At 36.3% G+C, this 25756-nt stretch overlaps 6 protein-coding genes and 1 long non-coding RNA gene across 9 annotated transcripts; 4 read left to right on the top strand and 3 right to left on the bottom strand.

Moving 5' to 3' along the window:
- The first annotated feature begins 894 nt into the window (after positions 1 to 894).
- On the top strand, positions 895 to 3179 carry LOC108857721 (cyclin-A1-1). The gene is made up of 10 exons (XM_018631733.2): positions 895 to 1109; positions 1195 to 1444; positions 1513 to 1616; positions 1697 to 1789; positions 1871 to 2004; positions 2101 to 2176; positions 2289 to 2365; positions 2457 to 2640; positions 2723 to 2857; positions 2947 to 3179. Exons 1-10 carry the CDS (start codon positions 1029 to 1031, stop codon positions 3031 to 3033), a joined length of 1221 nt encoding a protein of 406 aa, XP_018487235.1. The 5' UTR covers positions 895 to 1028; the 3' UTR covers positions 3034 to 3179.
- Positions 3180 to 4943: 1764 nt separating this feature from the next.
- Positions 4944 to 6056, bottom strand: LOC108859804 (uncharacterized). The gene is made up of 3 exons (XR_008946489.1): positions 5782 to 6056; positions 5467 to 5512; positions 4944 to 5357 (listed from the first exon to the last, which is right to left on the bottom strand). It is a non-coding gene; the product is annotated as an uncharacterized LOC108859804 (long non-coding RNA).
- Positions 6057 to 10022: 3966 nt separating this feature from the next.
- Positions 10023 to 12983, top strand: LOC108863347 (amino acid permease 5). Its single transcript, XM_018637741.2, has 5 exons — positions 10023 to 10559; positions 10838 to 11071; positions 11313 to 11406; positions 11701 to 12073; positions 12138 to 12983. The coding sequence occupies exons 1-5, from the start codon at positions 10454 to 10456 to the stop codon at positions 12792 to 12794; spliced, it is 1464 nt and encodes a 487-aa protein (XP_018493243.1). The 5' UTR covers positions 10023 to 10453; the 3' UTR covers positions 12795 to 12983.
- Positions 12984 to 15205: 2222 nt separating this feature from the next.
- On the top strand, positions 15206 to 16976 carry LOC108860739 (AAA-ATPase At1g43910-like). Its single transcript, XM_018634589.2, has 3 exons — positions 15206 to 15645; positions 15711 to 16227; positions 16504 to 16976. The coding sequence occupies exons 1-3, from the start codon at positions 15206 to 15208 to the stop codon at positions 16927 to 16929; spliced, it is 1383 nt and encodes a 460-aa protein (XP_018490091.2). The 3' UTR covers positions 16930 to 16976.
- Positions 16977 to 17954: 978 nt separating this feature from the next.
- On the bottom strand, positions 17955 to 19559 carry LOC108861883 (ras-related protein RABC1). Its single transcript, XM_018635860.2, has 6 exons — positions 19297 to 19559; positions 19125 to 19193; positions 18797 to 18862; positions 18565 to 18686; positions 18351 to 18479; positions 17955 to 18253 (listed from the first exon to the last, which is right to left on the bottom strand). The coding sequence occupies exons 1-6, from the start codon at positions 19424 to 19426 to the stop codon at positions 18137 to 18139; spliced, it is 633 nt and encodes a 210-aa protein (XP_018491362.2). The 5' UTR covers positions 19427 to 19559; the 3' UTR covers positions 17955 to 18136.
- Positions 19560 to 19826: 267 nt separating this feature from the next.
- On the top strand, positions 19827 to 21408 carry LOC108861882 (uncharacterized). Its single transcript, XM_018635859.2, has 4 exons — positions 19827 to 20033; positions 20156 to 20486; positions 20562 to 20729; positions 20798 to 21408. The coding sequence occupies exons 1-4, from the start codon at positions 19900 to 19902 to the stop codon at positions 21254 to 21256; spliced, it is 1092 nt and encodes a 363-aa protein (XP_018491361.1). The 5' UTR covers positions 19827 to 19899; the 3' UTR covers positions 21257 to 21408.
- A 9-nt stretch (positions 21409 to 21417) lies between these two features.
- Positions 21418 to 25756, bottom strand: LOC108861881 (transcriptional corepressor SEUSS). 3 transcript variants are annotated; one of them, XM_018635857.2, is made up of 11 exons: positions 25590 to 25756; positions 25357 to 25431; positions 24086 to 25266; positions 23872 to 23991; positions 23730 to 23778; positions 23423 to 23637; positions 23277 to 23345; positions 22932 to 23029; positions 22738 to 22831; positions 22575 to 22644; positions 21418 to 22461 (listed from the first exon to the last, which is right to left on the bottom strand). In XM_018635857.2, exons 3-11 carry the CDS (start codon positions 24980 to 24982, stop codon positions 21632 to 21634), a joined length of 2442 nt encoding a protein of 813 aa, XP_018491359.1. In that variant the 5' UTR covers positions 24983 to 25266; positions 25357 to 25431; positions 25590 to 25756; the 3' UTR covers positions 21418 to 21631. The 3 variants fall into 3 exon arrangements, with proteins under 3 accessions (XP_018491359.1, XP_056867309.1, XP_018491360.1); XM_057011329.1 differs by having other exon boundaries at positions 25357 to 25756; XM_018635858.2 differs by lacking the exon at positions 25357 to 25431.

Here is a 25756-nt window from a genome sequence, read left to right as displayed (position 1 = left end):
ATTTACGTAGTTTCCTGACTTTTCTCCTTTCACATCTTTTTTTTTTCATCCCCGGACAATTTGTATCAGAAACCTAATTTAGCAACATTTTATATATATATTGTTTTTCGTTTATCATGAATTTTCTTTATATATATATATAGTGACTTCGATTTTTAGAAACAGACAAATATATTTAGGTCAAAAAGAGAAAGATATTTTCTACACTAGATTAAGTACAAAGGTAAGAATCCATAGTATATAACTTTTCAAAAGATGACAAATAGAAGACAATACAATTTATTTGTTTAAACTATGTATAATATAATTGAAATCTGTTTTTAATTTGTTAGTTTATACCTTATACACATCTGTATAGTATATTTCATTATTGTTGATGTTTTTTTTAGTTTTGTTTGTCATATAATTTTCCTTTTGCATCAACTCTACGAAAAGCTTGAGAAAAGTGATATTACTATCTTTCAAAAAAAAAAGAGTGATAATACTATGTATGTCATATATATATTATTTTTATTTTTTAGTTTATGGCTTTATGATATTGCCTCTATATTAAGCAGCACATTCGTCACCAAGTCCGTCAAATGCCAATCGTTTACTGGTTTCCAACATACAAGGGTAAAACCAGCATGTTTAAGACACAAATGTCAGGTACTAATTAATTTCGTCGTAAGAAAATCTGCAAAAGAAAAGACAGATCCTGATTTCAGTGTATGCATTTCTTTTTTTTGTCTGCGAGCGAGCAGGCTTTAGAAAAAGAAAAGCACCAAAAGTGTCCGTTTGAAATTCAAATTTATTTTATCATTTCTCAGCGTCTGAGATTCGAATTCAAAAAAAAAAAAATAACCCAACACCGATGACACAGCACTAACTTAATAGGTCAGCGATCCATTTAAATTCGTCTACGCTCCAGGAACAAAGTCTTATCTCTCTCTCTCTCTCTCTTTGGCCATTAAAACTCAAATTTCTCGAGGAATTGGAGATTTAACCCTAAAAAGAACGTCGAACACCAATCTCTAAACACGGAGGTTATGGCCAAGAAACGAGCCCCACTGGGTAACATCACTAATCAAAAGAAGGATCCACGATTACCAAATTCATCTGCTGGTTCGGTAATTATTACTTCAATTTTTTAGTGAATTTTTTGCCCCAACACTGCTTCCTCTGTGATCAATTTTGATTTTATATTTTTGCTAGGCGCATTGTTCGAAATTGAAGTTGGCACCAACACAACCTGTTTGCGTCAATGCTACTTCTCTGCTCACCCAAGCGTCTTCTTCTAGCAAATCTGATGATGTATATATGTCAGTGGACGAGACAAAGTCTACATGTGATTCCTATAAGAGCCCTCCTCGAGTCGAGTATATCGAAAATGAACAAGTGTCCATCGAAAGGAAGGCATTTAGCAATCTATACATCACCCCCATTTCACAGACAACAACTAATGGTACTTTTTGTTTATCAGTTTTGTTTTGTTTTGTTTTGTTTGTTTTTTCTGAATTTGTTGGCTTGCAGTTAATTATTGCAGAAGAGATGTGTTGTCTGAAATTGAGAATAAGGATCCGCAGCTCTGTCCAATGTTTGCTTGTGATATTTACAATCATCTTCGTGCCGCCGAGGTGTATATCTTTTTTTTTTCCTAGCTTCTCTATGGTTGTTGGCAAGTTCTGTATTTGTAAAATATATGGTTGGTTTATAGGCAAAGATGCTGCCTGCGGTTGACTACATGGAGACAGTTCAGAAAGATGTAAACTCTAGTATGCGCGGAATCCTAGTTGATTGGCTTGTTGAGGTGAATTTTAGTTTGTGATCAAATTCAGATATGTAGTCTTGCCAAATGCGTGATTAGAAGTTTTTTAATTGTTTTGTCCAGGTATCAGAAGAGTATAGGCTTGTACCCGAGACATTGTATCTGACAGTGAACTACATTGATAGATATCTATCTGGCAATGTGATCAGTAGACAGAAGTTTCAGTTGCTTGGTGTGGCATGTATGATGGTAGCAGCGTAAGAAATATTTTTTTTTCCTTATCGTCTTGTTTTGTTTTTCCTTTCTTTTGCTTATGCAAAATCTAATGATGCTAAATTGCTTAAATGTTTCAGAAAATATGAAGAGATATGTGCACCACAAGCCGAGGAGTTCTGCTATATCACTGATAATACATATCTCAAGGATGAGGTTTGTGTTTTTTTTTTTTGTTCTTAACAGGATTTTGATAAATGAGAACAAAATCCACTAAATAAGATCACTGATTTTGTTTGCATGTGTTTCTTTTTGGCTCTTCTTACAGGTTCTTGACATGGAATGTGCTGTTTTGAATTACTTGAAGTTTGAAATGTCAGCCCCGACAGCCAAATGTTTCCTAAGGTTAGCAAATATGATTGTTTCTTATCATTACAATATATATAAATCTCATACAATATTACTAACCCCTTGAATCTTTAAACTTGACATTCAGACGCTTTTTTCGGGCTGCCCATGGTGTTCATGAGGCTCCGTCTGTGCAGCTAGAATGTATGGCCAACTACATTGCGGAATTGTCTCTTTTGGATTACACAATGCTCTCTCATTCTCCTTCACTTATTGCTGCTTCTGCCATTTTCTTGGCCAAGTATATTCTAGACCCTACAAGAAGTCCGTGGGTATGTAGTTTTACTTTGTCTAGGTAGTCCTTACTTTGTAAGGATCAATGTAGTAAAATGTTTGTTTCTTTTGGTGAATCAGAATTCGACGTTGCAACACTATACGCAGTATGGAGCGACGGAGTTGAGAGGATGTCTGATGGATCTTCACCGATTGTGTAGTAACGCTCATGTCTCTACTCTTCCTGCTGTAAGGGACAAGTATAGTCAACACAAAGTAAGTTTTGTTTATTCTTTTTACCAAGAGTTATGATGATGATGTTTTCTTTTGTTAATGAATGGTTTGATTGTTTTTTCTTATTGCAGTACAAGTTTGTGGCAAATAAGTTTTGTCCATCTATTATCCCACCGGAGTTCTTCAAGAGCAGCAGTATTGATCAATTTTCAAATTAACTTTGTTCCAATCTTGCGTTGGATTGTCTGATTTTATATAATAAGTCAGTCTGCTGTTGTTGTACGCATATCTTAAATTAGCTATCTATGTTCTCACTTCGAAAATTCCATGATTAGTGAAATCATAAAAATGGCAAAATTATTTAGATGATCAGATGAATATTCAGTTATGATAAGATGATTAGATGAATATTGGATTATGATAAGTTTCTTTTCATGGATGAGTCAATGTCAACCAGCTTATTTGAAATGATATATTTACTAAATGTCAACTTAACCATGGAATGCAATTTTCTTTGGTAGATTGTATGGTTAAATGGTGAACTAGCAAAATTTTAATTAAGATGAAGGTACATAATAATCAATAAAATGTTAATTATTACACTTCTGCAAAGGTTATGTGTAACATCCGTGTTCCGAATACCTATCTAGACAACCCAAGACCGTGAGCTAGTGTAATCGCTTGGGTCGAAGATTAAGAAAGTATGGGAACCTTTCTGAATGCTGAATGGGTCGTGAATAGTATGAGTGTATGACCAGGATTATCAGAGTTGTTGGATCAGTTAGTCTTGGTTCATGGATTGACAAATTCATGTTTTGGTGGGAGTAGTTACTGAACCAAACGTGTACTGACAAGCCAAAGAGGATGGTGACGACTGCTATCTGGCAGTTAATGGAGCAGTTACTAAGAAGTTATCTGGTGGTTACCGATTATTAGAACAGTTCTGCAGAGTTACATGGACACTCACTGGGTTTTGGAACTGTCGTTTGGCCGTTATATTAGGGCTGAGCACAGTTACTTGTCAAATGGAGAGATAAGTGCAACAACATGTTGGAAACTACTGATCTAAAAGTGAATAACAGTTATGGGCAGTTGGTCGGAGATGAAATTGCAGATGATCTTCAGGATCATGCAAGTCTCCATATTCATTCTTTATCAGCACAAGAGTCGCATCCATGTTGCTTGTTCGTGGTTAGTGTCGGTCGATGCTCAAGTGGTGTCAGTGATGTCGATCATGCTGCTGACTTCATCTTGTGTCAGTGGTGTCAGCTTTTTTTCTTTGTTCTGCTGTTGCTACTGATACTACTAGACATGCACATGAAAGAAGCAAAATTTTTTTTAGTGTAAGTAACTAAAACAGAAATAAAAACTTAAACTAAATCTATTATTTAAGTCTAATGGCGATTCCAATGCTCTTCAACAATGATGCTAAATTTGATACAAGCTCAAATTATCCTAGAGTTTATCTTCTTTCTCAAATAAAAGATCAGATTGTAATACTTTCGAATCCACATGGAACATAGAAATACAATAGATTATAGAAATCAAGATTAAGATAGGAAAGTAATTAATAAATCACTAAATAATAGTAAACAAGTAAATATTCGGTTGTAAAATATATGGGAAATAAGCTAGATTTAGGATTTCAGGTTATCATAATTATGAGTTATAAATGTTAAGGGTGTGTGATGTATCGTCCTAGAAATTGAATGCAATAGTAAGATATCCAACTTTCGATGTAAGTCTAATCAGATGTTAAATCATATGTTCCAGCTCTCGCATGCCAACAAGAAACGAGTGTCGATCAATACTACAAAGCGTCGATCGATACTTCTTTACGCAAGCATTAACGCTCAAATATGTTCACTAGATTAGTTAAGCCAGCTCTACATGCGCCTAACAACCTAGCTCATCAGAATTATATTAAGGTAATTAAACCACTCTCGCGGTTGTCTATTATCTTAAATTCAGGGTTTTAGTTAGGTACTTTAGAACACAAGCAGTTATATTAATTCTGTAAGGGATCCCATTAAATCACCATAACAGTTATATGTATCAATAATTTATTGAAACCTTAATAAATCCTAAATCGAATAAGGTAACTACTCATACATAATTAAGCAAAGTATAACGATAATCTGAATGAATTGCATAAATAGATAGAGTAAGAGATACTGGAGTTCCAATACAAATCTCTGAAAGAGTATTTGATCTTCTCTCCAAAAATTACTAAATAAAACTGGTTTGTAAAGCGTGCTCTCTTTGTCTAAACAATGGCAAAAAAACCATAAATACTAGGTATAAAGTCGGCCATGTAAAATCTTGTAATTAATATGTGATAACTTCTGAATCTAAGTCGGTCTTAAATTAAGCCGGTCCGCTACTCCCGCAGATGTCGAGTGACACCAAGAAAGAGGTGTCGATCAACACTTCTTCTAAATATGGACTCTGACTTCTGATTTTTTGAACAGCTACGAGTTTCCTCATCTTTAGCCTCTAAAAGATTCCATAATCTCTATATTGCTCCAAAACATGTATGGACCTGAAAACACGTATAATAGTAGTTGCATTATCTATTGTGATGCAAAATACCTTCTCAATTCCATGTTCAGCTAAACACTCTAACAATATAGTAGATATGGTACTCTGACCTTTATGATCCATCACATACTTGAAGCCTATGATTGGCTTCTTTAGCTGCCAAGTTGCATTTTAAAGGAATCTTAACTCATAGCTCACATTACGAATCAAATACATTAAAGGTACAAGACAATATAAGACTACTCATAGAAGCATAGTACATGGTATAACAACCATTGATTACTCGTACATGCAGATTAAGCAAGACACAGACCATACGATTAAACCCTCAGTCTCTGGCACTATATTATCATCAAAACTAAAAAAAAAAAACCAAAAGAAAAAAATAGAGACAAGCATCGAGTACTCTGAATAAGGATGAGTACCTTTGTTTGATTACTTGAGTTCTGTGATGCAAGAGACTAGGGTCGACGAGACATTTATAGGATCTTAGAACTATGGTATCTTTTTCAAATTGAAGAAGAGAATCATTGAGATATGCGATAATATACGAGGATATGTGATAATCAGAGTATGCAACGGAGTTGGGTGAGAATACTTAGGGAGATCATCAAGGATTAGGTAAGTGTTCGGATATTTCGCAAAGATTAGATTCATTGCTTGATGGAAATGAATCGAGCATCAAATGGAAAGGAGCTTACGGTTTCATAAGAGTCGGTTTCGGATGTAACCATCCGGTTTATTTAAACCGAACCCACCCGAAACCCGGTATACCAAAATTATGGCTCCATTTGGTTATTTTACAAGATCTAAACCCAACCCAAACTGGTTTTATCGGACCGAGTTTGATTTTGGTTCTCGTGTTCGGACTTTTTCCGAGACCTACTTTTAATCCACAGGTTATGGGTTCAACTTTAATTGATGTATTTTATTTATCTATCATAATTGGATTATGACCCCCATAAAACTGAGGTCTACCTCCGCCACTGATCCGGATCATGTGTTAGTCAAACGTACATGTAGTGAAGCCGCTCATATCTTGGCATGCAAGAGATCACAAAACAATATTTTTACTAGTATTTTCTTTTTATCTTCCAAGATGGTTAACATCAACATTGTATTCAAACTACATTTTATCAAGTTAATAAAATTCCAATGTCTTCGAAAAAAATTATTATGACAATTTTTGATATATACCTGAATAGGGATGGCAATCAAGGACCTGAACTGCGGGCCTGACCCGTAAAGACTTGCTGCAGGGCGGGATTGGGCCTCCAGTTGATAAGCCCACAAAATTGCGGGCCTCGCGGGACGGACTCAAAACGGAACGGATTCAAAGCGGGATGGGCTCAAAGCGGGACGGAACGAAAGCGGGATGGGTTAAACCGCAGGATTTTGAAGACCTGCAATCCTAAATCTCCATTTCTGCTTTCACCTGAGAGAGAGAGAGAGGGGGAGAGAGAGAGAGAGAGAGAGAGAGAGAGAGAGAGAGAGAGAGAGAGAGAGAGAGAGAGAGAGAGAGAGAGAGAGAGAGGATTAGACATTATGGAGCTCCGTTGATGGTGGTTTCAGGGTCGATGATGCTTTCGGTCTCCCAACCGCCTCTGATCTGCACCAGTGGAGCTTTTTCAAATCATCATAAATGATAATAAAAATATTTGTTTTGTATAAGTTTAATGTATTGATCTTGTAAGAGTATGTTCGATCATGTGCAAGTTGAAATTCAATTCTTGTCTATGTTTGTTTTGTGCATGTAGAAATAAGCAATGTAATATTCCGTGTCCTGCGGGATGGCCCGCGAAAGCCTGTATATTTCACGGTACGGAATTGGACAGCTAGTTTGAGGACCACATCACGCGCAGGACAGGCCCGCCGAATCCGTAGCGGGTTGGGACGTGATGGGACGGGAGAACCCAATCGCAATGAACATCAACATATATTAAATAATTTATTTTTACTCAAAAAAGACATATTAGATAATTTTATTTCTTTTTGGCAATGGCATGCATACTAAGAAGGATAAAATCTTTGAATAGGAAATAATAAGCATGAATTTAAAACTTTTTGAGCAAGTGTTAGAAATTTATAGTTATGCTAATACATAAAACGCAACATCGATCTGTTCTCGAATTCTATAGTTTATAATTCAAGCAGACAGTGGGGTACACGACCTACTAATTAATGTATAACGTAGTGTATATAAAAAGAGCATATCTTTTCAAAATTAGTGGATGTGTTTACACATGCATGCAGGTCAGCCGCATACGAATATGAGTGATAATTATCTAATAGAAGAAGCTAACAGAAGAATTTTTTTGGATGGTCCTCAACCGAGTAGAACCTTACCCTCTTGTTGAGATGGATGGCTATCAACTTATCTTTGTTTGTTTTAAATTTCAGTCACTCCTTTGAATTATTCTATCTAGTAAAAATTAGCTGAATATATATATATATCTTGTAGAAATTTCCTATTCTAGTGGTTTGACTAAAAAAATATTAATGTTTTTATACCAGGGTTCGAATCTCAAAAAATACAGATTAAGGAAGAAAAAAGTTATATGAGATCTTCAGCATAATATAAGGTATATCATCTAACATGAATCTCATATGACGGTTCAGAATGACACAGTCACACGTATATTCTAATATGGTGATAGAATTATCAGCTATAGAATATTTTATGTAATATTTCTCAGTGTTGTAATAGCATAATTATTCAGACGTTAAAAATGATAATTTCTTTTTTGAGCAAAAAATCATAATTCTTTTTTTAGAAAAAAATTGTTGTTCTCAAATCCATCGAAATCAAAACTATTTAAATCATATTATGAATTTGGAGTAATCAGATGTTTTAGTAAAAAAATCACAATACATTGCAATATATGTTTTACATGTTAAATTCGTGTTATATTAAGAACATGATTATAAATATTGAACTAATTAAAGAAACACCACAACATCTAATGTTGATCCAGATTTTTTCTTAATTGTTTTATTCTTTACGGGAAATATATCGAATTTGATACCTCTTGGCCACCGATAAGAACATAACATAATTATTCTTTATATAAAATTATTCACGAACATCCAATTTGATATCTTAAGCTACCCAACTGAAGCAAAAGCAAAAAGCTGTCCAACTGACTAAACTATATGTATTAGAAATAAGGCAGTCTAGCTATTTTTCCTTATAAGCAAAATGTAGATATAATCATACAAATAAATTCATCTAGTTGTAAAGCTTCTAGTTAAATACAAAAAAAAAATCTATAAAAATCTTATTATTCGATAAATTCAAGTCTACCTAGTTGCATTATAGGTCATAGATAATTCGCATCAGTTCTCTTAGATATCTCAGGCTCGAATATCTTCTTCTTTTTTTTTTCTCAATTTGTTTATTTGTATGTCCTTATTACATTTATTAATTGTGGACCTCCATAACTTTTATTGTCTACAAAGTTTGGACTAGTTTTTGATTTATTAACCATGACGAAATCTTATTTTTATACTCTTTTGGTAAATAACATTTCCGTTAGTTTATATTTATCAGTATTTTGTGTGTTATTGTGATGATCAATCCTGGACCAAGTCTGATGAAACATTTGTAGATTAATTATCCCCAACAACATGTCTTCTATCTTCTGAAATCATATTTGAAATCAAGAAATAACATGTGTCTTTTTGTTGATCAAATTATGCTTTCACAGTGGGTTTGAGGGTGGTGTGAGGAGCATGACATCACTTCTTAGAGGGTACCTCAATTACCATAGTTTTATTTTGTATCATTTTAAGAGGTGTTTAAATTTTTTGTATAAAAATTAAGAAAACACAAAAAATTATATAGTTTATCTTGGTTACATAAAATAATATAAAATAAAATTAGTTCAACAAATAAGAAACAGTATTTTGCAATCGGTCCCAAATTTCAAATGATATTAACTCATATTTTTAAAATATCACTTATTTTGATACAAAATTGAAATTCTTAAACATACTTATAGTGATACGGAAGGAGTACTAAACAACTAAAAGTTGTACACTAAAATTTTTGTGATCATTGATTTATTTTTTGTTATAAGAATATACAAGTGATTATAAAATCCAATTTTGATATTTGCATTAAATAAGTTTTGAGAAGTTAATTTTTTGTTTTGAAATTTTCATTGAATTCTTTAAAAAAAATTGTTTAAACTATTAAAAGCCACACATTGAAAATTGAGTGGTCAATTATTTGATTTATTTGTTATAAGAAAATATAAACACTCTTATAAACTCTATGAGTAGAAAGTCTCATTTAATAAATATCTATATTAAAATTTATTACATATTTATATTAATATCATCTAAATTTAATTATATAATATATATATAAAAATTAAAGTGATTATTTTGATTTATTAATCATAAAAGTGATTATAAATAGTAAAAATGATTATCTTGATTTGTTTGTTTGTTGTAGTGTAGTTGTTTTTAACGATTGATAATTATATTATTACGAGCTATGAAAAAATATTAATAAATCATTAGTCAAACTAATGGAAGAAAGGACTTTGTAGTGTAGGTTTATAAGTAATAGTTCGTAGAAATAAAACATTTAGTATTCATTTAGCGCATTGTGGGGATCTCTAAGATATTTATCAAATATAGTTGGAGAAAAAGAAAGGTGAGAAGGAAAAGAAGCACATGCGAATTGCTAATTGCGGTTTCCTCTCATCTTCATGTAGGTTTAGACGTCTCTGTAGTCCACGCGGCTTTATATATTTAATGAATACGAGCCTCTGTGAGTTCTATTATCCATGCATTTTTTACAATCTCACAGACCCCTTTCTCTTCTCATTTTCTATGCCTCCTCACTCTCTTTCAATTTCAGAATCTTCAGACCAGAGAAAACTGTGAAACACATCCTTCTTTGCTGACCGTTGATTTTATTTGAAAATATACCATCCAGCCTACCTTTTGATTCCTTTCCATTCAATTTCAAGATCTAACCGAGAAAGAAAAAAACACACAGCCAAAAACCCTAAACAGTTATCTGTCGGAAAAAAAAAACAAAGATTTTGAGGTTTATTTGGAATTGTGTTATCCAACAAGACGAAGATGGTCGAGAATTTAAAGAATGTTCAAGGATTAGGTGTCTCCATGGATGTTCTTCCCCGAAACAGCTCCGACTTATTCGACGAAGATGGCCGTCCCAAGCGAACCGGTACCAATTTTTTTTTTACTTTTCCAATTAAGCCTATTATAATTATTTGAAAAAAATAAAATAAACATGTACAAAATCATAGTAAGCATAAGTCTATGTAAACTGACTATGTGACTAATTGTTTTTTTTTATGATTTAATTTTTGAAAGTTTGGCATATGTGTGACTAATTGTTTATAAAAAAAAGAAACATGATGGTGGCAAAGTTTGACTTTTCTACTTAATGGGTTTCTCGTTCCGTTGGGTTATTAATGTTATTGGTGATATGATTCGATTCAGGGACGGTGTGGACAGCAATTGCACATATCATTACAGCAGTAATTGGTTCAGGAGTGTTGTCACTGGCATGGGCTGTTGCTCAGATTGGTTGGGTTGGTGGTCCAGTAGTTATGATACTCTTCTCTCTCGTCACTTACTACACTTCTATCCTCCTCTGTTCATGTTACCGCTCCGGCGACTCTGTCACCGGCAAGAGGAACTACACTTACATGGATGCTATCCACTCCAACCTCGGTAAAAATTGCCATCTCTGTGTTTTTTTGTCAGAATCACTTTAGTTTCTTTTTAGTTTATATATAACGGAATTTGACTGGTATAGTCATATGAATAGAGGAATATTCATATGATCAAAAAGTTTGAGCTTAACAATCTTTTCACAGATTTGATCATAAAGCGTTAAAAGAACGTTTAGTTTCTTTTTACTTTTTGGAAAATTGTGGTAATAAAGATTTTTTTGTTTTGGAGATAATTTCAGGTGGCATAAAGGTGAAAATATGTGGAGTTGTGCAGTATGTTAATCTCTTTGGTACTGCAATTGGTTACACCATCGCATCAGCTATAAGCATGATGTAAGTTCACACTTTTTTAGTTTTCAACTTCTTTGTTTTTATATTCTTCAAAGTCTTCCACAAAAAGTAGATGCGTGTCCCACTTTGCTGTTGAATATTGTCATTTAGTTTCGGCTCACTCAATAATGCAACTTTCAAAGTCAATGAAGCATAAATTTATATTAATTCTATTATTAAAGAATCTGCCACAGCTACTTTTCAAAGATTCGAAAAAACTGTCACTACTTCAGATTCTCCTATTGCTTTAGTTAATTGTTTCTTTGTTTTCTGCTAATTATGATTGAAAAATTACAGAGCAATCCAACGAACAAGTTGCCAACAGAGTCATGGGGACAACGATCCATGTCAGGTCAATGGCAACCCTTACATGATTGCGTTCGGTGTGATCCAAATCGTATTCTCTCAGATTCCTGATTTTGATCAGTTATGGTGGCTCTCCATTGTGGCTGCAGTCATGTCTTTTGGTTACTCCACCGTTGGGCTTGGTCTTGGCATCTCCAAAGTGGTGGAGAACAAAGAAATTAAAGGCACTCTCACTGGAGTCACCATTGGGACAGTGACATCGAGTGGGACCGTGACACCCACCCAGAAAGTCTGGAGAACTTTTCAGTCTCTTGGGAACATTGCATTTGCCTATGCTTACTCCATGATTCTCATCGAGATCCAGGTATGTTTTTCTATATCAGAGCTCGGTTAATTAATGGATGGTTTAATTTATATAATGATTGCAGGACACGTTGAAATCACCACCTGCAGAGGAAAACACAATGAGGAAAGCGACTCTCATAAGTGTAGCAGTGACAACGCTCTTCTACATGCTCTGTGGCTGCGTAGGGTATGCAGCATTTGGGGACTCCTCACCTGGAAACCTCCTCGCCGCTGGAGGATTCAGAAACCCCTACTGGTTGCTCGACATAGCCAACCTCGCCATCGTGATCCACCTGGTTGGAGCTTACCAAGTCTACTGCCAGCCGCTCTTTGCCTTTGTGGAGAAAGAAGCCGCCAAGAGGTATCCAGAGAGCAAGTTCATCACAAACGAGACCAAGATCCACCTCTTCCCAGGATCAAAGCCTTTCAACTTGAACCTCTTCAGGCTCGTGTGGAGGACCATCTTTGTGATTACAACAACGTTGATCTCTATGCTGATGCCTTTCTTCAACGATGTGCTTGGTCTCTTGGGGGCCATCGGTTTTTGGCCACTAACGGTGTATTTCCCCGTGGAGATGTACATTGTGCAGAAGAATGTGAGGAGATGGAGCACGAGATGGGTTTGTCTTCAAGTCTTGAGTCTGGCTTGTCTTGTTGTGTCTGTAGCCGCGGCAGCAGGATCTGTGGTTGGGATTGTTACTGATCTCAAGAGTTACAGACCTTTCAAGACGGATTTCTGAGAGCCCTTTCGGAACAAATAAACTCCCCGCAATAGGGATGCAGTTATATATAAAATTGGATGTTGTGACTTGATCTTTTAAGTTAGTTAAAACTTTTTTCAAGTGTTCTATATGAGATATTCGACGCAGAACTTGGGCTGAGTTCGTATTCTTGTTGATAGCACATTAGTGAATTCAATATTGGACTGACATGATTAAGGAAGAAATAGTTTTATCCTATACAAGCAACACGTCAGGTCTATATCTTGCCAGTTTATATCATATACCCTCTGCTCTGAACTTTTCTAGGAGCTGTCGATCCGGACCTAGCTTATAAACTCAAAAAAAATATTAGACCACTCGAGATTTTATTTTAGGTATATTACTGGATATTAGCGAATAAACTCAAAAATAAATTATATAATTTTTTGAAAAAAAATCCGAAATAATAAATCCGAATATAAAACATAACAATTTGAATAATGTAAGGTGTTAAAAAAAGTAATAATGTAAGACTAAGTCTTTAAATTTACATTTTAATTTGAATATTTGAAAAGAGAACAAATGGTTTTCTTCAGCATTTCACTATTTGCGAATATGGATTACTTGTTTTGGCGGGTTTCCTCAATAATCGACGATCATCATTTTACATGGCTATTATGGTATATTTGGAAGACACGAAATAATAAAATTTTTAGCAACTTGGATATTGATCCACGAAATACACTCAAGTTAGCCGAAACTGAGTCTCAGTTTTGGAAAGAAGCACAAGAGTCCAGTTCTCAGAAACTAGAATCTTCTAGGATTTCAACAATCGCGCAGGTCCCAGATATTCCAGGAATGGTGTTTTTCGGACGGATTATAGAAGGATAATGAGAAGTTTTCAGGTCAGGGATGATACAGTACTTTGAAAAGATTTGATAGTTTGATGGGAGAAAAGAACACAAGAACAACCCTATCTCCTTTATACTCAGAGATTGAGGCTCTTATCTGGTCAATGGAATGTATGAGAAATTTGAGGCAGTATAATGTTGCTTTTGCAACGGATTATTCGCAGTTGGTGAAGATGATTTCCGAACCGGATGAATGGCCAACCTTTACAAATTATTTAGATGATATAAGAAGTTTGAAGAGTAGTTTTAATTCTTCGGAGATTATTCATGTACCCAGGACAAGGAATAAAAAGACGGATGGTCTTGCACGCAGTATAAGAAAGCAATCGTCTTATGTCGTTCACATGGATACGGATCCCCCAATTTGGTTAATAGAGTCAATATGAATCTATAATGTTGCTGAAAAAAAAAAGAGAACAAATAGATATTTTTAGGACTTTGAACATTTTCTATTATTTTTAATTATTTATTTATGACTATTTTGATAATTTCTAAATATTTTTTTTTGATGACTTGGTATTACATCTAATGACCGTCAATAGAACTTGACCGAAGAGTCCATCCAAAGCATTCAGGGAAGCCACTTTTTACACTCCATTTTAATTGACGGTTGCTTAGACTCGAACTTAAATAATGGAACTAATATTTTTGAATAACTAATAGAAATAAAAATTAAAACAATTAAAATATTAAAATATATAATTGTGATTTTATATTTTTGATATCTAAAATACTTCAGTTTGGAGCAAATTTGATCTGGTTATTTGGATATTAAAGTTTTAGATCCATCAGATAAATTTAGATTTCTAAGAAAATTCTCATTCCAGCATTTTAATTGATTTGAATTTTAATGATTTTTTTATTTTTTTCTTTTAACAAGGATAATATTCGTTAGTTGCACAGAGAGAATTCCAGTTAAATAATACAAATGTTTTTTAAAAAAACAAGAAATAAAAATGAACTGACTAAATTAAGAAAATTTGTGTGTAAAATATATTATTTTTAAATGATTATAAAGCTGGCACGTATCAATATCATTTTTATGCATTTATTCCAAATGATTATCTTTAATATATAGGAGACTTTACACTTTCCATTTAACTCTTTAGAAAATATGGAAATGATATCGAATCAGATATTTTTTTAGTATAAGATAACAACAAATTTCAAGTTAATGGATGACAATTTAATAAATTTAAATACTCTCAAAATTAAATACCTTATCTAGAACCAAAAAAAAAACAGTTGTCAAGTTTTAAATTCTTCTTCTGTATATTATTTCAATTTCTGACAACGAATCTTATTTTCCTTAAGTTTTCCAGTTTTATCATTTCCACAATTTTATTGACATTTAGCACTTTCCATTTATAGTTTTGATCCATAATTTCCATATTTTATTTTCTTGAGCCCAAACTTGAATTGCTTGAAACTATATGCTGAAAATGCAAAACTTTCGTGTTGATCAAATCCAACTCTTTATAAACACAGTAACTCTGGCTTTACCAAACTCTTCACCATCTTCCTTGCAGAAAAAAAGAAATGACGTCTCTGTATAATCAAGCACCTTCTGTATCAGCAGTATTCTCCCTCTACACATCATTTTCCGCAATCATGATGCTTTTCCGCACAATCTTCAACGACATTGTGCCTAAGCGAATCCAAGACTACATCACTGGTAAAGTCGTAGACTTCTTCTTCTCTTCTTACCTCCCGACCAGGTTCACTTTCGTGATCGAGAAAGAGTGGGACGACTCAGTCGAGAACGCAACTTTCCGTGCGGCCGAAGTTTACTTACCAACGCTTCTATCAAGACTCTCCACCGGAAAACTCCTCGTGGGTTCGAGTAACCTAAAGAATCCAGAGGCTCACACGAAGCTAGGGATCCCTATAGACACCGGAATCACCGACGAGTTTGAAGGGATTCACCTTGAGTGGACTCTACACTCTGTTGAAACTCCGAACGTTCCCAACGTGAAACGGTAACATTAAATTCTGTGTTATTTTGTTTTAACCGTAATCTTTATTTACTGTTTTGTTCTTACAGGTTCTTTCACCTGACATGTGAGAAGGAGTTTCGTAAGAAGATAATGGAAGAATACTTCACATACTTGACGAAATCTGCAGACAGTATACTGCGCCAACGCGAGTGTCTCAAGATCTACACTTACGACAGGCAACAACATTCTTCCTGCTGGTTGTCCACCGTTTTCGAGCACCACACGACCTTCGAGACCCTAGCCATTGAGCCGCAACTCAAGACCACTGTGATCGACGATCTTGATGCTTTCTCTAAAGGAAAAGGCTTCTTCAAAAGCGTGGGACGCGCCTGGAAGCGTGGATACCTTCTTTACGGTCCACCCGGTACTGGAAAATCCTCTATGGTGGCTGCGATTGCTAACTACATGAAGTACGATATCTATGATCTCCAGCTTCAAAGCGTTAGAGATGATAGTGAGTTGCGGAGGATTCTCACCTCCATTGCTAACAGGTCGATTCTTCTCATTGAAGACATTGATTGCGGATCAAGGAAACGCCAGACCAAGGAAACAAAAGAAGAGAGGGTAAGTTTAAATATAAAAAAAAAAAAACAATTCCTATGTTCTTTCTTTTTTATAACCGTGGGGATCCGGACATCGAGATCAACCGACTAGTTCCACGAGACCCACGACATTTCACGTATTTTTGCATGATTTAATGTTAGCCGGATGGCCAATAAACCGGGTCCGTATTAGGACCGACTCAAGACTACTACTAGCCCACCATCTTGTGGTTGAATTCCTATGTTCTTATTAAACAATGTCTCTGACGCTTTTGTGTGTCTTTGCTTTTTTGGACAGGTGTCTTTGTCTGGTCTGTTGAACTTAGTAGACGGGCTTTGGTCGAGCTGCGGAGAAGAGAGAATCATAATTTTCACAACCAACCACAAGGAGAAGCTGGATCCATCGTTGCTGAGGCCAGGAAGAATGGACATTCACATTCTCATGGACTATTGCACACCCTTTGTGTTCAAGAAGCTTGTCGCTTTGTACCTCAAGATTGATGACCATATCCTGTTTGATCCCATTGAGAAGCTCGTCCTTAAGGTGAGTGTAACTCCGGCTGAAGTCGCACATCAACTCATGGTGACTAAGAATGCTGATATTGCACTCAAAAGTCTCCTCGATTTATTGGAAACCAAGACAGTGAAAGAGGAAGAAGATACCAAAGAGATTGAAGATGGTGATGATACTAGGAAGCTGAACCAGATGAAGAAAGATAAGTAGATATCTAGTGCCGTTGATTGTGTATTGAAGACTACCTTAGTATTTCAGTTCCTTTGCAAATAAAAATCATTTTTTTCAGACAAATTATTTTCATTATTAAATCTTGTTTTTTTCATTTATATAACGAGTACATGGAAAGAGAAGGCAACAGCTGAAGACAGATGCATTTCTAAGACTAGAATACCCATAAATTTAATAATAAAATTGTATATTGTTAGCTACTAAAATAATAAAACAAATATAAAATAAATTTAATTATAATATTATGATAGAATTCTTAATATCTCTTGTCAATATCTATTTATTAATTAATTATCTCAAAACCATAATAAATATTTATATTAAAATAAAAATTTAAATGTAATAGTTATATATTTATTTATTTATTAATTAGTTATTCTATATAACATGATTATATATATAATAATTTTTTAAATAATAATATTAGTTAAACTAATAACTTATTCTATAATCATGGTGAACATGACATATAAGAAAAATCAAATTTCAAATAATAATACATATAAATATGAATAATACATTTAATTTATAAAATTACTTATGTAATGAACCATTTTTATAATTTTCGTGTGGACGATACATTATAAACAGATTTTAAATAGTATTATAGATATTATAGAGATTCAAATAGTAACGTGGATTATTAATTCTGAATTAGTTAGTTATGTGGATTAGTAATTCTGAAATCAAATAATATATATTTTTGGGCAAACATCAAATCATTTATTCTATCATAAAATATCCCCTTTAAAAGTTTTGAAATCAGTATAAGGTTGATGAAGTCAGTTCTAACAACATGATTAAATTTTATATGCTGCGTGCAACGAGGAGTTCATGAACCAAAATTTCTCAGGAAGATAAGAAAAGTTCTACAGTGAAACATAAGAGCCAGGCAGCTCGTTTTATGGTGAATGGGGACCAACAAGTATTGATAATGGCATGCTGTTGCTTTATAACAATGTCTTGGTTACGGGCTCCTGAGATTTTTTTACCCTTTGATCAAATAAAAAAGAACATTTTGTTTTGAATAAGACGGTCCCAGACTAGAAAACCAGGAACACAACGTTGAAACAGGGTTAAGATTTTTTACATCCAAGATGCTGCAGTATTTTTTGGAAACAGAGAAACCGAGAACAAGAAGACAAACAAGAGTGTACTTTGCGTCATAAACCGTAAAAGCCCATGTCTAAGAAGAGCAGCAGTAGCTCGATGAAGCACTGCTTGTTTGTGCTGGGTTCTGTTTGAAGATGTTCTTCTTCCTTCCAGACGAACCTTCAGCAGTAAGACTAGGCGTTTCCAAAATCTGCACATAAACAAAGGTTCGAGACTTAGTAGACTTAGACAAATACTAATCCTCAGTCAAAACAAAAGCTGAGGAAGGCAAGGATTATTTTACTAACCTTAAGAACAAGCTCTTCGAAACATTGCTCAACGTTGACACGAGTCTTTGCACTACACTCGAGAAACAAACATCCGTACTCCCGAGCAAAGTCAATGCCTTCTTTTTTAGAGACAGCTCTTTCACTCTCCTGGAGATGACGTTAGTTAGGGTCAAAAGAGTTTGCAGCATAGTAGACATGGAGGAGAAGCGAAGAGAGAGAGAGAGATCTCTACCTTGTCGACTTTATTGCCAACAAGCATCTTGATGCAATCCTGATTAGTGGAGTACAGGTCGATTTCCTTGGCCCATATATCTGATAGATTTGTGAATGTGTCTCGTCGTGTCACATCATACACTACAAAATGGAGAAATTCCACAAAAGTCACTTATAAAAGCGTTGATCAAGTGTAGCCTAGGAGATCAAAAGATAAGCAAATGATTTTGTTCAATCGTAAAGAGGCATACCCATTATTATGCCCTGAGCTCCTCTGTAATATGAACTTGTTAGCGTCCTAAACCTCTCTTGCCCAGCTGAGTGATCAGAAAAAAAAAAAAAAAAACACCCCACAACTGATGAGAGATGACAAAAAAAAAGAAAGACAAATTCAAAGAAAAAAACAAGACACAAATCTCGTAACCATATTAAATACACGACACCACCAATCTTATTAACCATTCCAAAGACAAAGACAAAGACAAGACATGTCTTAACCAGACAAAAAGACAAGATAATAATCTCTAAATAAATCTGTGAATATAACAAGACAGTAATCATGATTTAAGATAATGAAACCTGTATCCCAAATGGCAAGCTTGAGTTTCTTGTCTCCAATGGTAAGATACTTAACCTTAAAATCCACACCTAGAAAAGAAAAGAAAAGAAAGATCCAAATCAAATCAAACCCATATTAATGGTATAGGGGGTAGGTAAAGGTAAGGTATCAATGATCGATGAGAAAAGAGACCGATAGTGGGAGAAAGATCATCAAAGGTATTAGATGTGAAACTCAACAAGAGAGAGCTTTTCCCAACACCGGAATCTCCGATCAATAACACTTTGAACAAGTAATCAAATTCTGCTTGCCCCGACGCCATCGTAGAAACAATCAAACACACACACAAACTTTGAATCGATTGAGTAAACTTTCTTCGAGATCTGCGACACAGAGACAGACGGACAGACAGACAGGGAAAAAAGCCGAAGAAAATCTCAGAAACAGGGAAAGAGAGAGAGAGAGATGCCTTATTGATTTCACCGACTCGCTTCTAGATTTACAATTTACACGCGGGGCCAACAAGAGAATAATCTCCTACGGTTGGTCTTACCGTAATATTTATTTATGTCGTACTTTTTATTTCTTCCTGTCCGTTGGATCTATTTATTCGACGTCGGTCGAACTTAGTACACAGTTGGCTATTTTTTTATATCCTCGTTCGTTTAATAATATTTTCTTTCATTTTTGGCCACGAAAAAAGTTTATTTAACAATTAGGGCACTTTCAAAAGCCCTTTTGCAACCAACCGGCGAGAGCAAAAGAAACTTACGAGAGAGAGAGAGAGAGAGAGAGATGTCGAAGACTCTGGTGCAGCCGGTAGGGCAGAAGAGGTTGACGAACGTCGCAGTGGTTCGATTGAAGAAGCAAGGCAACCGCTTCGAGATCGCTTGCTACAAGAACAAGGTCCTTTCTTGGCGTTCCGGCGTGTAAGCTTTTTTTTTCCTTTCTCCCCTATCTATCGCTTTTGAAATCTTTGATTTTTCCTCAATTTTTTACCGATTCGATTCCAGTAAGTGAAATATTTGTTTGGTTTTGTGTGCTGTGGCAGGGAGAAGGATATAGATGAAGTGTTGCAGTCGCATACTGTTTACTCAAACGTGTCCAAAGGAGTTCTTGCTAAATCTAAAGACTTGATAAAGGTCTTTGGATCCGATGATCACACCAAGATCTGCTTGGAGATTCTGGAGAAAGGTGAGCTTCAAGTTGCTGGCAAAGAGAGAGAGTCGCAGCTGTCTAGTCAGTTTAGGGATATCGCTACGATTGTGATGCAGAAAACCATTAACCCTGACACCCAACGCCCTTATACCATTAGCATGGTTGAGCGTCTTATGCATGAGATCCATTTCGCTGTTGATCCTAATAGCAACTCCAAGAAGCAGGTTAGTAGTATTATATGTTTTAATGTCCTCCTATGATATTTATTTCACTTTTTTTTTTTTTAAACTTGGTTGCAGGCTCTTGATGTCATCCGTGAGCTGCAGAAGCACTTCCCTATAAAGCGTTCTCCAATGAGACTGCGTCTCACTGTTCCTGCTCAGAACTTCTCCTCCCTTCTGGAGAAGCTTAAAGAATGGGACGCTTCTCTTGTCTCCAAAGACGAATCTGGAACTCACATGTCCACTGTAATCATTCTATATAGCTTTTTGACTTCTTCTTTTTTTTTCCTCGCTGATTCGTTCTTTTTGTGCAGGTGTGCGAGATGGAACCGGGGCTATACCGAGAGTGTGATTCCCTTGTGAGGAGTATGCAGGGGAGATTAGAGATACTCGCTGTATCGGTTCATGCTGAAGGTGACACGAGCATGGATCATTACGATGAGCATGACGATATGGCATTGCAGACAAACAAGCCGTTGTTACCTCTTGAGACTGAGACCGACGAACTTAGCAAGAAAATGCAGAAGCAAGAGATTGGTACTACTAGTGACGACACAAAGGAAGGAGAAGGAGAAGGAAAAGGGATCAAGTGCAGTACGTGCAACACGTTTGTTGGAGAAGCTAAGCAATACAGAGAGCATTTCAAGACTGATTGGCACAAACACAACCTGAAGCGAAAGACTCGTAAACTCCCTCCTCTTACTGCTGAAGAATGCTCCGCTGAGGTTGACATGGATGACTCCAGATCAGACTTGAAAGACTACTCTTTCTGATATTTTACAGCTTTTTGCCATTTAATGTGCGAGTATATGAACACGCAAACTTGTTGTGGAGCTGATCAGGAATGAATCTCTTTTTTTTTGTTTATTATTGTTGCAGTTAACAGACCCTTTTCTTGAGTCTATAAATGTCTTAATACCTTTCAGCTTGGAGTATAATTTAGGGAAGTTTCAAGGGATAAATGAAGGATACAACATCTGATTCATTGTACATTATAACTATAAAAGCATACAGAAAACTCTCGAAAAAAAAGGAAAACAGCAACTCAAGTTGGTATTTAAAAACGCAGTTGTTGTACAAAGATTTTTTCTTATCTCTTTCATAATCCTTGCTTCCCAAAGCAGATACATTCTAAGTCTCTTTCATCATTATGCGTTGTTCCAATCACGCTGAAAATTGTTGAAACCATTGACAGCTCCTAAGAGTTGGTTTCCTAGATCCGATTGCACGTTTGGATCCCTCACCATCATCCCAACTCTTCCGTTCATCATCAGACCATTGTTGTTCCCGTTAGCTCCCATCCCAACAACACCACCACCTCCTCCTCCAATATTTGTGCTGCTGTTGTTGTTGTTGTTCATCATGAGAACATCAGAGCTATTTACATTACTACCTCCTCCCTTCCCCTCGTTCCCAACCATACTTGCTCCTCCTAAAGTATTATGAGCTTGGTTGTTCATCAGGATTTCATTCAGTATCTTCTGCACCGAACTAGACCCGTTTGCTTCATCACCCCCAGCCTGTTGATGAACTGCTGGTGAGTTTGTGGAACCCATGTGATTATTGTTCATCCCTCCGTTTTGAGAGGGATTGTTGTTGTTGTTATTGTTAGATGAGGAAGTTGGAGACTGAAATGATGATGTCAGGTTGTGTTGTTGTTGTTGCTGCTGGGATAATGGCGCCATGGTGCCCGAGGAACTAGGTGACGGCATCTGAACTGAGTTTCCGCCATAAGGACTGTTTGGAGGATTGTAGGCAGCGTTCTGATGCCTTTGCTTCATGGAGTTCTGGTGGATGAGCCCTGCGATGCTGCTTGTGGAGGAGGAGGTGCATGCAGAAGCTGCTGCATTAAAGGCATAGTTACTCTGATCGTTGTTTGCAATCTGCCTTAGCTGTTCATTGGGTTGCTGCTGAGGAGAAGGACCAGGCAGTGCAGACGAAAGAGGACCTCTTCTCCGAGGAAACTTGGCTAAACTCTCTGGTACCAAATAAGAGAACACGAAAAAAGACAGATTGACACGAACGAGAGATATCTATCAGTCAAAGTCACACGTTATTAAAATATATAATTGTCAGTCACATTAGACTTACCGATTGGTCCTGTTCTTGTTTCTCTGCTATAATCTATCAAGTCCTTCATACTATTTACGACCTCCGAGATCTACAATATTGCAAAAAAAGTTTGATTTTCATTATCATTATGTCATTTTCAGCTTTAGTACAAATGACACTTATGTTCAATATCCATATATACCTGCAAACACCGAACATATCTCTTCGTGTATCCCAAATCATTCACGAGTGGTACTTCCAGGGCCTTTGCCAACTGTCTAGCAGATGCAACAAACCTGCGAACCAGTGGCAGCACATCAGAGATCCCAAAAAAAAAGAAACTTGAATAACAGGATTTGTTACAGTAATTTAAACAAAATAAGAGACGAAGTTTACATGTTGCAATTATTTTGTAACTCTGGAAGAGCAGAATCTGTTGTTGCGTTTTGAGCGGCTTGTTGATATTTCTGAGCTGCTGATCCAAGCTGACTAACCTGTACATGAAGAACAAAAATAGATATTAAAAGAAAAGTATATATACCTAAGCAGTTTTTGTTGATTTAAAACTAAAAGTGATGATTCTTCTAGTCACAGATAAATCCCAAAACGAAAGAGATGATTCTAGGCTAGAATAGTGTTTATGCCAGTTGTGAGACAAAAAAAACAAAACCATAAACCCATAAGATGCAGTTTCAGTAATGGGAAACGAAATAACAATAGTCAATGGTTTCTGGAAGTTACCTGAGGTATCAAAAGCCTTCGTGGAATAAGCTCTTCATGTCTCCGAGCACAAAATTCCCAAGAGAATATCTGAGAAGAATAAAGGAGAAGAAACTTATAGTTAGCCAAGAGAGAGAGAGAGAAGAGAGAGAGTAATGTGAAGAAACCTTAAGATCAGGGGAGAAAACAATTCGAAGTTGGCCATCACGAACAACACGAAGATGCTCAAATACACTCTCTTGTGTTGCTTTTGCGTACTCCAGGACAATTTGACCAGATGAATTCTGAGATTCCCTTGGCATATCCACATATAAAAGTTCTTCCAAAGTCCCACTTTCATACTTAATCTTGAAAAGCCGCGGGAGGACTTCGGCGGTTGCCTCTGAACGACGCAAAAAAGATTTCTAAGAACTTAAGAGAGAAATGAAAAAAAGTTATATTCAATTAAGAAATTCTTAGCACTAAAAAACGTACCAAAACCACGTCCAGGCTTTCGGTTGCATATCTCACAGTGCCACACATCCTGAAATGTATGTGAAACAAAAGTATCCCCCATGTAAAGAAGTTTTAACATGGAAACAAGTAAGAGCAAGAGAGAGTTCAGTGAGTAGTAAACCTGAGGGAAAACGCCAGTTGTTTGCCGGCCACTGCCATACATAGAAACGCACCATCTCTTCTTGGCATTAGGAGCAAAGAACTCAGCTACAAATTTTCTCCAGAACTCAATGTTATTGTCCTGCATTTCAATCAATAGCAGCCTGGTCAGTCATATCATAATGAAGCTGAAAGAAAAGAAAAAAAAAATCATTTTAAGGTAAGAAGGGTTTTACTTCAGGCCTATGTTGTTGTCGGTACATATACTGTGTAAGACGCTGAGCACCCATGCCGGGTTCATACACTGGTTTCGTAGGTGGCCTCAGAGGCTGCGGTAACTGCGGACGTTGTTGTTGTTGAGGCATTGATTTGAGGAGTTGTTGCTGTTGTTGAAGTTGCATAAGTCTCTGCTGCTGAAATATATTATTCATTTGAGCCTGCGAAGAAGATTGCCCAGGCATTTGAAGAAACTGCTGCTGTTGTTGTTGTTGCCTCTGCTGCTGCTGCTGCTGCTGTTGTTGAAGAAACAATGACTGCTCTGAATGTTGTTGAGGCTCCATTTTCACTTGGGCCATGCTTCTCATTCCCTGAAGTTGCTGCGGTTCCAACTTAACCGATCCTAGGTTTCTCAACATTTTCTGTTGCTGCTGCTGGTCGTTAGAGACCTGACCAGGTTCCAACTTGACAGGTCCCACACCTCCACGAACTGTCGGAAACTGCTGCTGTTGTTGCTGCATTGAGTGCTGAGCATGTTGAAAATTATGAGGCTCCATTCTCTTATTCCGTTGCTGCTCAGCCAGCAACTGGTTAGCCGAAACGTTTGAGAATTGGTGACCGTGAACTTGACCAGCAGACGAGCTTGGCGAAACCATAGCCGCGTTGAAAGATGACAGACCACTGAACCCGACGCTAGAGAGAGGGTCAGACTCGGCCCCACCGCCGCCGTTTACGAAAGAATGGTTGTTGTTGTTGTTGTTGAGGAGGGAAGAGATGTTTGGCATACTCATGCTCATGTTGTTGTTACTGAACTGAGGAAATGCTGGTTGTGAAGGAAGAGGAGCTCCTCCTGTCTGAACATTTTCGCCGCCGCCGCCGCCACCGCCAACAGGATTTGGCGCCTCTGATGGTACCATACTCCCCCAGAATAAATATATAAATAAAAGAAGCAAGTAAGACAGAACAGATGATTTTTTCACGGTCTGGATAAGAAGTATAAAGCCTCAGCTCTGTGTTGGAGGAGCAAAGGTGTCTCCAATAATGCACAATGAAGTAGAAACTTGACTAATGATAAGCTTCGGAGCTGAATCTGAGTGGTGAGATTCCGTATGGAGGACCATTCTAGAGCAAAGGAGAGCTCCGAATTGGAAAAATCGCCAGATCCGAAATGAACAAAGTCTACTCCTTTCCAACTCAGCACCTTAAACCCAAAAACAAATAAAAGTTAACAAGCTCGATCAAAACCCTAATTCGGATTATAGAACCATCTACGTCCCAGACTGATACTTACAAAGAGCTTAATTTGAAGAATCTGAGAATCGGAGATATCTAGCTAGCTCTGTTTATCTCGATGGATAGATTACAACTTGAGAGAGAGAGAGAAAATCAGTAGAAGAAAGCTAAAGAAAGGAACTTGTTGTTCTTCTTCATCTTCTAGGGTTTCGGGATAACCCAAAAAGAAACTAAAACAATTCTCTCTGTCTTCCTACAAAAATTGTTTTTTTTTTTAAATTAACTTTGTACCTTTTGTTTTGCTCACAATTTTGTCTTCTGTTTCTTCGCTGTATCTTTCAGAGAGAGAGAGGGGAAGAAGATGAAAAGAGAGAGAGAGAATAGTCCTTGCGGACGTCAAAACTAAGTTCGATCTGATTTTTTCATTCCCTTTCTTACTTTTCTCTCTCTCTCCGCCT

Source organism: Raphanus sativus, chromosome 5 (assembly GCF_000801105.2).
Source record: "Raphanus sativus cultivar WK10039 chromosome 5, ASM80110v3, whole genome shotgun sequence".
Classification (NCBI taxonomy): Eukaryota; Viridiplantae; Streptophyta; class Magnoliopsida; order Brassicales; family Brassicaceae; genus Raphanus; species Raphanus sativus.
Note: the sequence above shows the minus strand (reverse complement) of the source record. Positions and strands in the feature narration are given on the sequence as shown.